The sequence below is a fragment of the Odocoileus virginianus genome, chromosome 1 (assembly GCF_023699985.2).
Source record: "Odocoileus virginianus isolate 20LAN1187 ecotype Illinois chromosome 1, Ovbor_1.2, whole genome shotgun sequence".
NCBI classification, from domain to species: domain Eukaryota; kingdom Metazoa; phylum Chordata; class Mammalia; order Artiodactyla; family Cervidae; genus Odocoileus; species Odocoileus virginianus.
Window position 1 is genome coordinate 86,196,516 of NC_069674.1, and position 12,325 is coordinate 86,208,840.

The 12,325-nt window shown below is 35.4% G+C and overlaps 1 protein-coding gene across 1 annotated transcript; it reads left to right on the forward strand.

Moving 5' to 3' along the window:
- The first annotated feature begins 9,297 nt into the window (after positions 1-9,297).
- Positions 9,298-10,469, forward strand: PRPS1L1 (phosphoribosyl pyrophosphate synthetase 1 like 1). The gene has a single exon (XM_020901462.2). It carries the CDS (start codon positions 9,425-9,427, stop codon positions 10,412-10,414), a length of 990 nt encoding a protein of 329 aa, XP_020757121.1. The 5' UTR covers positions 9,298-9,424; the 3' UTR covers positions 10,415-10,469.
- The last annotated feature ends 1,856 nt before the right edge of the window (positions 10,470-12,325 follow it).

Below are 12,325 nucleotides of genomic sequence, written 5' to 3' on the forward strand. Positions count from 1 at the left end.
AATAGACTGATGGATCTAGGAATTACCATAGCAAATAAAGTTAGAGAAAGACAAATACTATAATATGATATCATTTATATCTGAAGTATAAAAAATAACACAAATAAATCTATATACAAAACCAGACTCATAGAAATGGAAAACAAACCTATGGTTACCAAAGGTGAGAGGGAGGTGGGGAGGGGCAAATTAGAAGTATGAGATTAACAGATACAAATTTCTAGACATAAAAATAGATAAACAACAAGGGTTAATTCTATAATACAGGGAGTTACGTTCAATATCTCATAAGAATGTATAATGAAATGCAGTCTGAAAAAAAAAACTATTATTCTGTACTCCTGAAACTAACAGAATACTGTAAATCAACTATACTTAAATAAATAAATAGGAAAAATAAAAATACACTTAACTAGGCTATAACCAACCCAAGTTTCCACCTCCCCCCCAAAATAGCTTGAAATAAGAACAAGTTTGAAGAAATGTTCAGAGAGCAATGAACTCTAAAAACTGCCCCAGGAGAACTTTAAAAGGACTAAACAAATGTCTTCAAATGAAAAATGCAATAATTAAAATAAAAAACTCAACAGTTATACACATCTACTAGAATGGCCAAAATCTAGAACACCGACAGCACCTACTAATGGTGAGAATGTGGTGCAACGCAAACGTTCATACATTGTTGGTGGGAATACAAAATGGTACAGCCACTTTGGAAGACAGATTGTCATTTTTCTCACAAAACTAAATATACTCTTACTATACAATCCAGAAATCACACTCCTTGATATTTAACAAAGGAGTTGAAAATTTTCAGTTCAGTTCAGTTCAGCCACTCAGTTGCATCTGAGCCTTTGTGATCCCATGGACTGCAGCATGCCGGGCTTCTTTGTCCATCACCAACTCCCGGAATTTACTCAAACTCATGTCCATTGAGTCAGTGATGCCATCCAACCATCTCATCCTCTATCATCCCCTTCTCCTCCTGTCTTCAGTCTTTCCCAGCATCAGGGTCTTTTCCAATAAGTCAGCTCTTCTTATCAGGTGGCCAAAGAATTGGAGTTTCAGTTTCAGCATCAATCCTTCCAATGAATATTCAGGACTGATTTCCTTTATGATGGACTGGTTGGATCTCCTTGCAGTCCAAGGGACTCTCAAGAGTCTTCTCCAACACCACAGTTCAAAAGCATCAATTTTTCGATGCTCAGCATTCTTCACAGTCCAACTCTCACATCCATACATGACCACTGGAAAAACCATAGCCTTGACCAGACGGACCTTTGTTGGCAAAGTAATGTCTCTGCTTTTTAATATGCTATCTAGGTTGTTCATAACTTTCCTTCCAAGGAGTAAGCGTCTTTTAATTTCATGGCTGCAGTCACCATCTGCAGTGATTTTGGAGCCCAGAAAAATAAAGTCTGTCACAACGTAGGTTCACCCTTGGTAAAAATAAAAATGTACCATATTGGTGAGTGATGTTGATAATAAGGGAGGCTATATGTGTGTGAGGGCAGGGGGTACATGAGAAATCTCTGTATCTTGCTCTCAACTTTGTTGTAAGGTTAAACTGTTCTAAAAAATGAAGTTGTTTAAATAACTCAATGAACTGGTTTATAAAATAACAGACCCATATGAAAAGAGATGATAAAGAATCTGCCTGCATTGTAGGAGACCCAGGTTCGATCCCTGGGTTGGGAAGATCCCCTGGAAAGAAATGGCAACCCGCTCCAGTATTCTTGCCTGGGGAATTCCATTGACAGAGGAGTCTAGCGGGCCCCATACCATGAGGTTGCAAAGATTCAGACACTACTAAACGACTAACACACACACAAATATGAAAAGAGAATGAGTAAGCTGGAAGACAGGGCAGAAGAGAAGCAGAATACAATGCACACGTGCAAATTTTTTGAAAGAAACTGAAACAGAAGTTCATGGAAAATAGAATGGAGATATATTTTGAGTTTCATCAGAATTCCAGTGAGAGGAAAGAGAATTAGACAGAAGCAATATTTGAAGAAGCAATTAAAAAACAACTCACAACTGATGGAAAAACACCAACCTGTAGATTCAAGAAACCAAATGAATATCAAGAAAGTAATTACTTTACAAAAATCCACACCTAGACATATAATAGTGACTGTGCATCAGAAAGAAATAAAAGGAAAAGGAAAGAAAGAAGGAAATAGAGAAAGGAAGGAAAGAAGGGAGGGATGGAGGAAGGAAAATCAAAAAGCATCTGGAGGAGAAATAAATGTATTAGTTTTAAAGGAATAGCATTAAAGGAGACTGAGTTCTAAACTCCAAGCCAAAGTTTTTCAACAGCAGTATCTTGAAAATCTATAAGGATATTTTTCAAGCAGATGCAAATGACCCCAAATGAAAGGCTTAAAATGTAAAAATAAGAGCAAAAAGAGTAGATACATTTAGTTACATATACACAGTTTGCATGCGTGCTAAGTCCCTTCAGTCGTGTCCATCTCTATGCAAACCTATGGACTGTGCCAGACTTCTCTATTCATGAGATTCTCCAGGCAAAAATACTGGAGTAGGTTGCATTCCTTTCTCCAGGGGATTTTCCTGACCCAGGGATCAAATCAGAGTCTCTTGCATCTCTTGCACTGGCAGGTGGGTTCTTTACCACTAGCGCCACCAGTTATATGTAAATGAACGTTGATTATATACAATAATAATATTAATGTGATTGCAGAAGTAAAAAAGGGGAGGGAGGAAAGAAGGAAAATAAGAAAATCAACCAAACTTATTAAGATTACTAACATGACTATATTAACACCAGACAAATTAGAATTTAAGCCAAAAGGCATTACTAGAAAAAAAAAGTATTTACTTTAAAATGATATCTCAATTCATCAAAAAGTTACAGCAACTTAAATTTGTAAATAACAAGCCTCAAAATACAGAGAAATTAAAAAAGAGAAACACAAGGACAGAGAGATATATAGCAATAATCCCTGTGGAAATTTTAACATATTCCTCTCAGTATTTGATAAAATTTTTAAAATTAAAAAAATTTTTTTAAAATTTTTAAAAAAAATCAGTAAAGATACAGAAAATAAAAATAACATCACAAACAGACCTGATCTAATGTGTGTGTATGTATATAGCACTCAAGAGTATGTACTTTTTCTAGCAGACAAGAAATACTTAGGAAAAGCGACCACCTACGAACATAAGAAAAGTTTTGGCAAATTTAAAAGGACTTAAATCACACAGAGCACATTTTTTTACTTCAGTGAAGCCCATGCAGCAAGGAAGACCCAACACAGTCAAATAAATAAATAATAAAATTAACAGATTTCTGGTGAAACTGATCAAAAAGAAAAAGAATAGTTTCAAAATCTAATACCAGAAATGACAAAGGTAATCATATTAAATATGCTGCAGATATACATACAGTAAAAGGGTACTGTGGGAAGTACTGTCAATAAATTTGAAAATTTAGATAAAATAGGAAATTTTGCAGAAAAATAAACTTAAGAAAACTGACCAAAACATGGAAATATGTACATAAATAATAATCTATAACCTAAATGTAACTGATAACCACTAGAAAAACTGAATAAGTAGTAAATATCTTCTGGTGCAGTTCCACCTAATGTCACAATTTATACAATTTTTCCATAGAATAGGAAAAGATGAAATGCTCTCCAACTCATACATAGCTAGCATAATCTTGCTTTCTTAACCTAGAAATTAACCTAGAATTATGGTCTAAATTCTCTCATAAAGGTACAAGAAAATATTCTAAATAAAATATTGGCTAACTGAATCAACTAATATATAAAAAGGACAATATGTCATGATTGAATTGGGTTTATCCTATGAATGTAAGATCTGTTTAACATTAGAAAAGAAATCATTGTAATTTACCATATTAAGAGGATAACTACGAAAAATCGTAACAATCATGAAAGAAGCAGAAAAAAGCACTTGGTGTAATCCAAGTCTCTTTCTTGATTAAAAAAATAGTAGAAATGTTCAAAAAACTAATAATAGAATGGATTTAACTTTATAGAGTATTTCTTACATAAAACATACAAACATCATACATAATGGTAAAATATTTAAAAATTTCCCTTTTAAAATTAGAAATAAGGCAAGAATGCCCACTTATCACCACTTCTAGTCAACTTGACATTAGAGGTCTAGCTAGCACCACAAGGAAAGAAGGAGGGAAAGTACAAGGAATAGAATGAAGAGCTATATTTTTATTTATTCCCAGATGATATATGGCTTACATAGAAACTTTTAAAAGTCACAAATAAATTTTTTAAGAATGGACACAAAATTTAGACTATCAAATATATTACTATGTAACAGAAAATACAATTTCCCATGATACCATTTAAATCATATAAAATGAAGTGCTTGGAAATACCTTAAAAATGTAAAAATACATATCTGAGGATAGATTTCTATGGAAAAATTACAATAACTTATTGTCATTTAATAGGGTAATTTAAAAGAGGAAAAGCTAGGAGCTGCAGCTGCCACCTCTCCTAGCATCTCTAGAGAGTACTGTACCATATATTGCTAGCCCAGGAAAAGATCAAAATCCAACTTCAGTTTATAATGAAAGCTATTTCTTTCACTACATTGTAAAGTTGAAAAATTGTTAGTTGAACCAATGTAACTTGGAAAGAGTCTGAACAATGGTTTCCTCCCAAGTGGTAACGTCAGATCAAATTAGCAAGTATTTACTCTGTACAGTACGTAGGATCATCTTGGACATGTGCTTTTCAGGGTTTGACGAAAAGACTTTCTCAGTGATGAATACCTTATGATACTCAAGGAGGGGAAATGGGATAATAAACAGGAGAGCCTCTTAGTTTCATTCAGTTCTTCAGTGCTAATAAGTGTTAATTAGTTTTTAGTTGTTCAAATATCTAATGGATTTTTTGAACACCCCAAATAAGAATGCACATCTTACATGTATTTGCTAAAGTATTTCTGGAACATATTATAAGTATTTTAACTTGAAGGATATAAATATATATACATATGCATGTATATATATACAGTTCATAAAGGATTATGTGATATTTGAAAGAAATATTCATATGTACAAAAGAACATGAAAAGATCTAAAAGCAAAATAAAATATGCCAAACTTACAAGGGCTAGTGAAATGAGCAGAAGCAAAGTAAATCAACTAGTACCTTTTATCTTCCTAAATGGTGAAATAATGTTAATGATGCAAACTAGTGGTTCTCAAAAGTGTGGTCACCAGAACGGCAGCATCAGCATTACCTGGTGTCTTGTAAGAAACAGGAAGTCTGAGGCTCCACTCGGGGGACCGACTGATCAGTAACTCTAGGGATGAGGCTCTGGAATCTCACACTCCCTACTGGTGATCCTGCTGCCCATAAAATTGGAGAATCACTGAACCATGTCAAACCATACGACATTCAATATATTCTTATGTGAATGGGCAACTGGTCTTAATGTTTATTATGAAGATTAAATGATCACAATGGAAGGGAAAAACAGTCTATAAAATTGGTTGAATAGCATAAATGGAACTTGCATTTTGTCAAATTAACATAAGTATCTTTTTACTAATTTCAGGAAACTAATATTCTACATGAGAAGGGAAAGATCTATTATCAATAGCTTCCTTAAAATACTTAAAAATATTTCACATAAATATTTAGAGAGATACATTTATTGAAATTAACTAGTTATGGAACTTCTCCATATATTGCCTCATCTGTCATTGCAGCACACCTAACCTCATTATTATTCCAAGGTTATTTTTTCATACTAAGATTTTTAAGTTCACTAGAAAGTTTTTTAATTCCAAAATGTGTTTAAAAAATACCATCACAAGTCTAATACAATACTCAAAATTAAAGTCACATTTCTGAATAACAAAATTTTTGTCTTTTTCTTCTATTTGTTTCACTCATATTTACTTACCTAATCACCATCTTCACATCTATTGTATAAAATGACAGATTTCCAACTAAAAGCTCAGTAAACACACACAGTAGTAAACTTTACTTATAAACAATCACAAAACAAACTTTAAAGCATTTCTACCAATATAAAGCTCTGTGGGAAATAGTTTTCTCAAAGTATTGTAGATGATTATTTTGAACAAAATAGAAGAGGTAAGGTAATGTTACAATAATGATCTGGAACTGTGAGTCAAATGAGGAAGATTAAAGGCACAAAGAAACTCTTCCTAATAAACAAGCAGATAACTGCTGGAAAGAAAAATATGTTACTTTTTGAAACTAACTGCCAAACATTCTCAACCTACACAAAGCTGTCATAAAGGACATCTAAATCTGTCCTTGTTTGTAACGTGTGTTGTGACAAGATTTGACAGTTTATCAAAGAACTATAATTGCCACCTAAACATCTAGCATTTTGTCAACTGCAAGCGTGTTTAGTGAAAGCATTTATTTTATTTAAAATACAACAACCCTTTTTCTCCACTTTCTGAAAGAACTGACTGAACTGCTTTTCTCCTTAGCTGATCAAGCTGTATCAGGGCTCTCTTTGAATTATTTGTGTTGGAATTGTGAAGGGTAAAAGAATAATCAGTAAAGCAAGAAACTATTACCAAGTTAATAGATATATTCTGGGTATTGACTCAAAAGACCTTCAAAATACAGCAATTCTTACAGATCTGTAAAGATGACATTTAAATATGCTGGCCTTGGGAAGGAGAAAGAGACATTTTCTCCATACCATAATTTCTGTTTCCAGAGTAATTTATTAAGAAACAATGTGTTAAATAGAATGTGTTGTTCAATGGGCATTTTTCCTACCTGTAACTTTGGTCTGAAACAGTGACAAGATAGATGTTTTTCTCAACCTACAGAGACTAAAATAAACAGTAGCTAAATCCCCTTACAGCAGATCCATGTAACAGAAATATCAGAGTAATAAAGATATTTCCATAACATTACTAATCACTTATCTCTTTTTGGAAATAATTTTTTAAAGTAAAAGGATTTTCCAGTCTCAGCTTTGGGGTTTTGTTCTTTGTTGTAGATGTTCAATAAAAGAGTAAAAATTTTGTGCAACAATTTCTATGTGACCTTTTGACTTTTCGTTCATTCTGACAGACCTCAAATAAAAAGCCGAGACATGATACACTGAGAAAAGTCCTACTGGGAAATTCAGGGATTCTGAGTCCTAATCCACAATCTGCCTCAAATTACCTGTTAGATCCCAGGCAACTTGCTTCATTTCTCTGAGCCTTGGTTCCCTATCTGTGAATTGGGATGTTAGACCTGGTGGTTTCTAAGGTCATTTCCATCTTTAACATTTTATGATTTTAGATAAATCCCTGAAAGTGTGAGGTGTTGCAAGAGCGAGAGCATGGAGCAAAAATAGCAGCAACACAAAAATTTCTCCTACTTAACACCTCAAGGAAAATGCAACCAACTACGGTTTTTAATGTTTACATTAGCATTCACTTCGTTTGGGTAATAACAAATCTATTTAAAAACCTGTTTTGTTTTTCTTTAAAAACTGAAAAATGTGCGACACGTTGAGAACACTAAGAGAAAAATCATTTTAATGGAAGCTGCAAGTACTTTTCAGTGCTGCTAAATTAAGCCACAGAATTTTCTTTAGAATTCACTGTATGTAATCTTGGCTGAGGATGAGAATTATATAGTATAGGTGTGTCTGTGGATTTTGTGATAGGAAAGAACATGAATGAAGGGTTGTGGACTGAAATGAGCTGGTATAGGTTCAAAAAATTATTTAGTAATTTCAAAATATTATAAAATAATTATTTTGGTTTTAGATGAAATAAAAATATCCCAGAACCAAATGTCAAACACAAAATTAACATGATAAATTTTCTGATCTGTAATGTCTACATTATTTTTATGACACAGTTTGTTGTTGAAACTCCTGATATCTATGATCCCCTCCACTTCTTAGCCCATAACTCCAACCCCTAATGCATTTGGAAGCAGTGTACTTAAAATTTGCAAGCAAAGATGTTAATCATCATGTATATTTTTTAGTCTTTTTTAAATTATAAAAGCAATGAAGGTTCAAATACCACATTAACAATGTCAATAAATTGTGCATAACTAACCCCAACTACTATCAACCTACTCCTGTCTGCAAAGGCAATCATAATAAAAAAAAGATGTCCCTAGTGGCTCAGCGAATGACTAATAATCCTCCTGCTAATGAAGGGGACACGGGTTTGATCACTGATCCAGGAAGACTCCACCTGCCTCAAGGTAACTAACCCTACATGCTGCAACTGTTGAAGCCTGAGGGCCCTAGAGGCAGTCTCTACAGCAAGAAAAGCCACTGCAATGAGAAGCCGGTGCCCCACAACTAGAGAGTTATCCCTGCTGGCCACAGCGAGAGAAAGCCCGTATGCAGCAAGGAAGATCCAGGCAGCCAAAAATAAATAAATAATTTTTTAAAAAGACTTCCGTAATTATTTGATGCTTTGACTCTATTACTTAATTTTAAATACATAAATATCATACTGTGCATATTTTTATGAATTTTTTTCACATTTAAAAATACATTGGAGATACTTCTATACGATTTCTTTCACATGACTATTACAATCTCTGTAACAGCAGCAGCCCTGTGTACCAACTATACATTACCTGATAATTTAGCTATTGACAGACATTTATTGGTTTCCATATTTTGCTTTTATAAGCAATTCTAGAGAGTTACTATTCGTCATTCATCATCTTGTACTCTGTAAATGGCGCAACAACCCGACACACATAATACCTCAGGAAATTTTGACTAAAAGGATTAATACAGAAAGAAATAGTTATCAATATATTTTAAGAATATTTCTAGTGAGTAGAGACCTAGAAGATACATTGAGTCAAAGGTTACATCGAAATCTCCCTCATGAAATCCCTCACTTAAACATCCCACTAGAGTAGAAGGAATTACCTATAATAATTTTGGCTCAACTGGTGTGTGGAAATGTGTCATTTTCTTGATTTCTAGTGTTTTTCCTTCATATGTTTATTCTTCCTTACCTTTTCTCGCTTGGAAGAACTCAGGACACATTCTAGATATTTCCTCCATCCCAGAACTTTTCAAAGTTACGCTTTTTGCCTAACATAACTTTTATGTTTTCACTTACTCAGATTTAAGCTGCCCTTGGAAACTAAAACAGGCACTATACAGAAGGTGGGGGGAAAGTTCACGAACTGAAAAAAGGTTTAATTCTCTTTAGTTTACAAGTGTGAAGTCCGTTCCAAGCAGGAACCTTTTTTTAAAGATGTAAGGTAGCAGTTTAAAGTCGCGCGCTGCCTGACGGGACCGGAAGCACAGAGTAATAACCAGAAGCCGTTAGTTAAGTGTCCACAGTATCTGGCGCCTGAGGTGGCTCCTGGCGTAGTCTGCAGTCTGACTTTTGTTCCTGTCTCAGCTGCCGACGTGATCAATGGATGCAAAGGGCCTACTGCAGTTGACCAAAAAGCCAAATATCAAAATCTTCAGCGGCAGCTCCCACCAGGACTTATCCCAGAAAATCGCGGACCGATTGGGCCTGGACTTGGGCAAGGTAGTGACCAAGAAATTCAGCAACCAGGAGACATGCGTGGAAATTGGCGAGAGTGTGCAAGGAGAGGATGTCTACATAGTGCAGAGTGGCTGTGGCGAAATCAATGACAATTTGATGGAGCTTTTGATCATGATTAATGCCTGCAAGATTGCTTCAGCAGGCCGGGTTACCGCAGTTATTCCGTGCTTCCCGTATGCCCGGCAGGACAAGAGAGGTGAGAGCCGAGCCCCGATCTCCGCCAAACTTGTTGCAGATATGCTGTCAACAGCAGGCGCAGATCGTATCATCACGATGGACCTACATGCTTCTCAAATTCAGGGCTTTTTTGATATCCCAGTAGACAATTTGTGTGCGGAACCCGCTGTCCTGAAGTGGATAAAGGAGAGTATCTCTGAGTGGAGGAGCTGCACGATAGTCTCCCCAGATGCTGGTGGAGCTGAGAGAGCGACCTCCATTGCGGACAGATTGAATGTGGACTTTGCCTTGATTCACAAAGAACGGAAGAAAGCCAGTGAAGTGGACGGGACGGTACTAGTGGGAGATGTGAAGTATCGTGTGGCTATCCTTGTGGATGACATGGCTGACACTTGTGGTACAATCTGCGACGCAGCCGACAAACTTCTTTCAGCTGGAGCCACCAGAGTTTATGCGATCTTGACTCATGGGATCTTTTCTGGCCCAGCCATTACTCGCATGAACAGTGCAGGCATTGAAGCGGTCGTAGTCACCAATACCATACCTCAGGAGGATAAGATGAAGCATTGCTCCAAAATACAGGTGATTGACATCTCCATGATTCTTGCAGAAGCCATCAGAAGAACTCACAGTGGGAAATCTGCCTCCTACCTGTTCAGCCATGTCCCATTATAATAGAATAATGTTGGGAGTTGTGTATTAAATAAAATAAAATATATCCTGACCATTAGTTTCCCTTGATGTTTGATGAAAAGTTTGACAGAATACCCTGCTTGCTACAGCGTGGGTTTCTAAATCCCACTTTGTGTATATTAGATGTTTATTTTAGATTGGAGAAAGACTCATGGAGAATAATTGCTAGAATTTCCTATCTAGGTCATCTCATTCTGGCTTCTTTGATGAGTTTGCGAGCCTTGCAGCTTTAACTACAGGTCAGCTGCTGACTTCAGACTTTGAAGGTGTTGTGTGGAGTTCTTTGAAATTAACTGGGGAAACTTAGTGTACTTAATATGGGAATGCTTCAGGGTTTACTTTGTCCTGAATAGCTAACAGTGCAGCCAACCCAGTCCACCATTGCCACCACCACATCTCCATACCACCAACCCCTCCCTATTGCCTGTATTCCGTCCCCCCATCCCCATGTATCACAAGTTCTCCAAGATCTGTGCTAAATTACATGAAGAGCCCTGTGCAACCCAAACCTAGTTTACCTGGTTGCTGAGCCACCTGAAAGGCCAGAGCAGCAGCTTTCAGATTGAATAGCCATTGGGGAGAATCATGAGAATATGCTACTTGAGAGGAAGAAAATAACTGTCACCGTATGTTTGGAGACTATGTATTTTTTTTTCAATTTATTTTTAATTGAAGGATAATTGGTTTACAGAATTTTGTTAGTTACTACCAAACATCAACATGAATCACCCATAAGTAAGAGACTATGTATTTTGGTTTCTTCACTATACCTGTTCTTTTTGACTTAGCTTTACTTCCAGCCATCTTAATATTTTCCTGGTCAAATGTCCTGTTGAATCCGAATTATCAGTGTACCAGTCCCCTGGGAAGCAAATCCACTTCATACTATATAGTCTCTAAAATTTGCACTATGTAGTCTCTAAAACCTCAAGTTTTTGCTGTAAGTTAATCTAAATCTATTACAGCCATGGAAGTAGATTTTAGGTGCGTGTTGTACCTTTTGATTAAACATTTAATTTTAATCTTCCTTGCATTTGGCTGGCCTCTAAGATGACTTCAGATTTACATTTTTATTGTAAAATTTACATATTTATTGTCCCTTATAGAGAAATCCAATAAAAAGTCTGCATGTATGTGAGATAAATTAAGACCTCATTTAGATACATCCTGAAATTTCTGAACTCCAAGAAACTTCAGACAGGCCCTAAAAGTTTCTGAAAGGTAAGACATAAGATAGTTTTAAAGAAACAACATTCAGATTGCTGTCAGACTTCTCATTTGATCTCTCAAGTAATAAGCAAAATGGAACAATACTCTTGAGGCTCTAAAGGGATATTCTTTTTAACAGTTTCTGAGCTTAGCCAAACTATTACCGAGTTTAGGGGCAAAATTAAGGGACTTTAATGTACTAAAGGACTCAGAAACTTTACCACCATAGAAAGGTCCTGAAGTATCACTTGAGGAGAAAACAGAAAATATGTTCAACTAAGAGGAACACGTGGAATAAAAGGTGATAGTGAGCAGAGAAATAACTGAAGCGGATAGAAAAATAGTTTTGTGAAATTATGAATATCATTACAATTAGTAAGGTAAAATTCAACCAAAACTTGAGTCATAATGTAAAGCAAATTTTAAAAAAAATCTATAAACAAGAATCCAGGCAGTAGCCACAAAACTTGAGAGGCTAGGATTAATCTGCGTATATTAACTGTCTTAATTAGTTTGGAAAGGCAGTTACTGACATGAATGATTGACATTATAGAAGAAAATAACTTTAAATAAAAGTTTCCTAAAATTTAAGAACAAGCAAGAGAAGACAAGAATGGGATAAATTGCTTCCAAAATCCTATACAGAAAAAAGAATGGCATATTGTTTTTCAATCCATCAGTCCT

Excerpts from the sequence above, each read along its gene's own strand:
- PRPS1L1 (XM_020901462.2), top strand. The coding sequence starts at position 9,425 with ATGGATGCAAAGGGCCTACTGCAGTTGACCAAAAAGCCAAATATCAAA.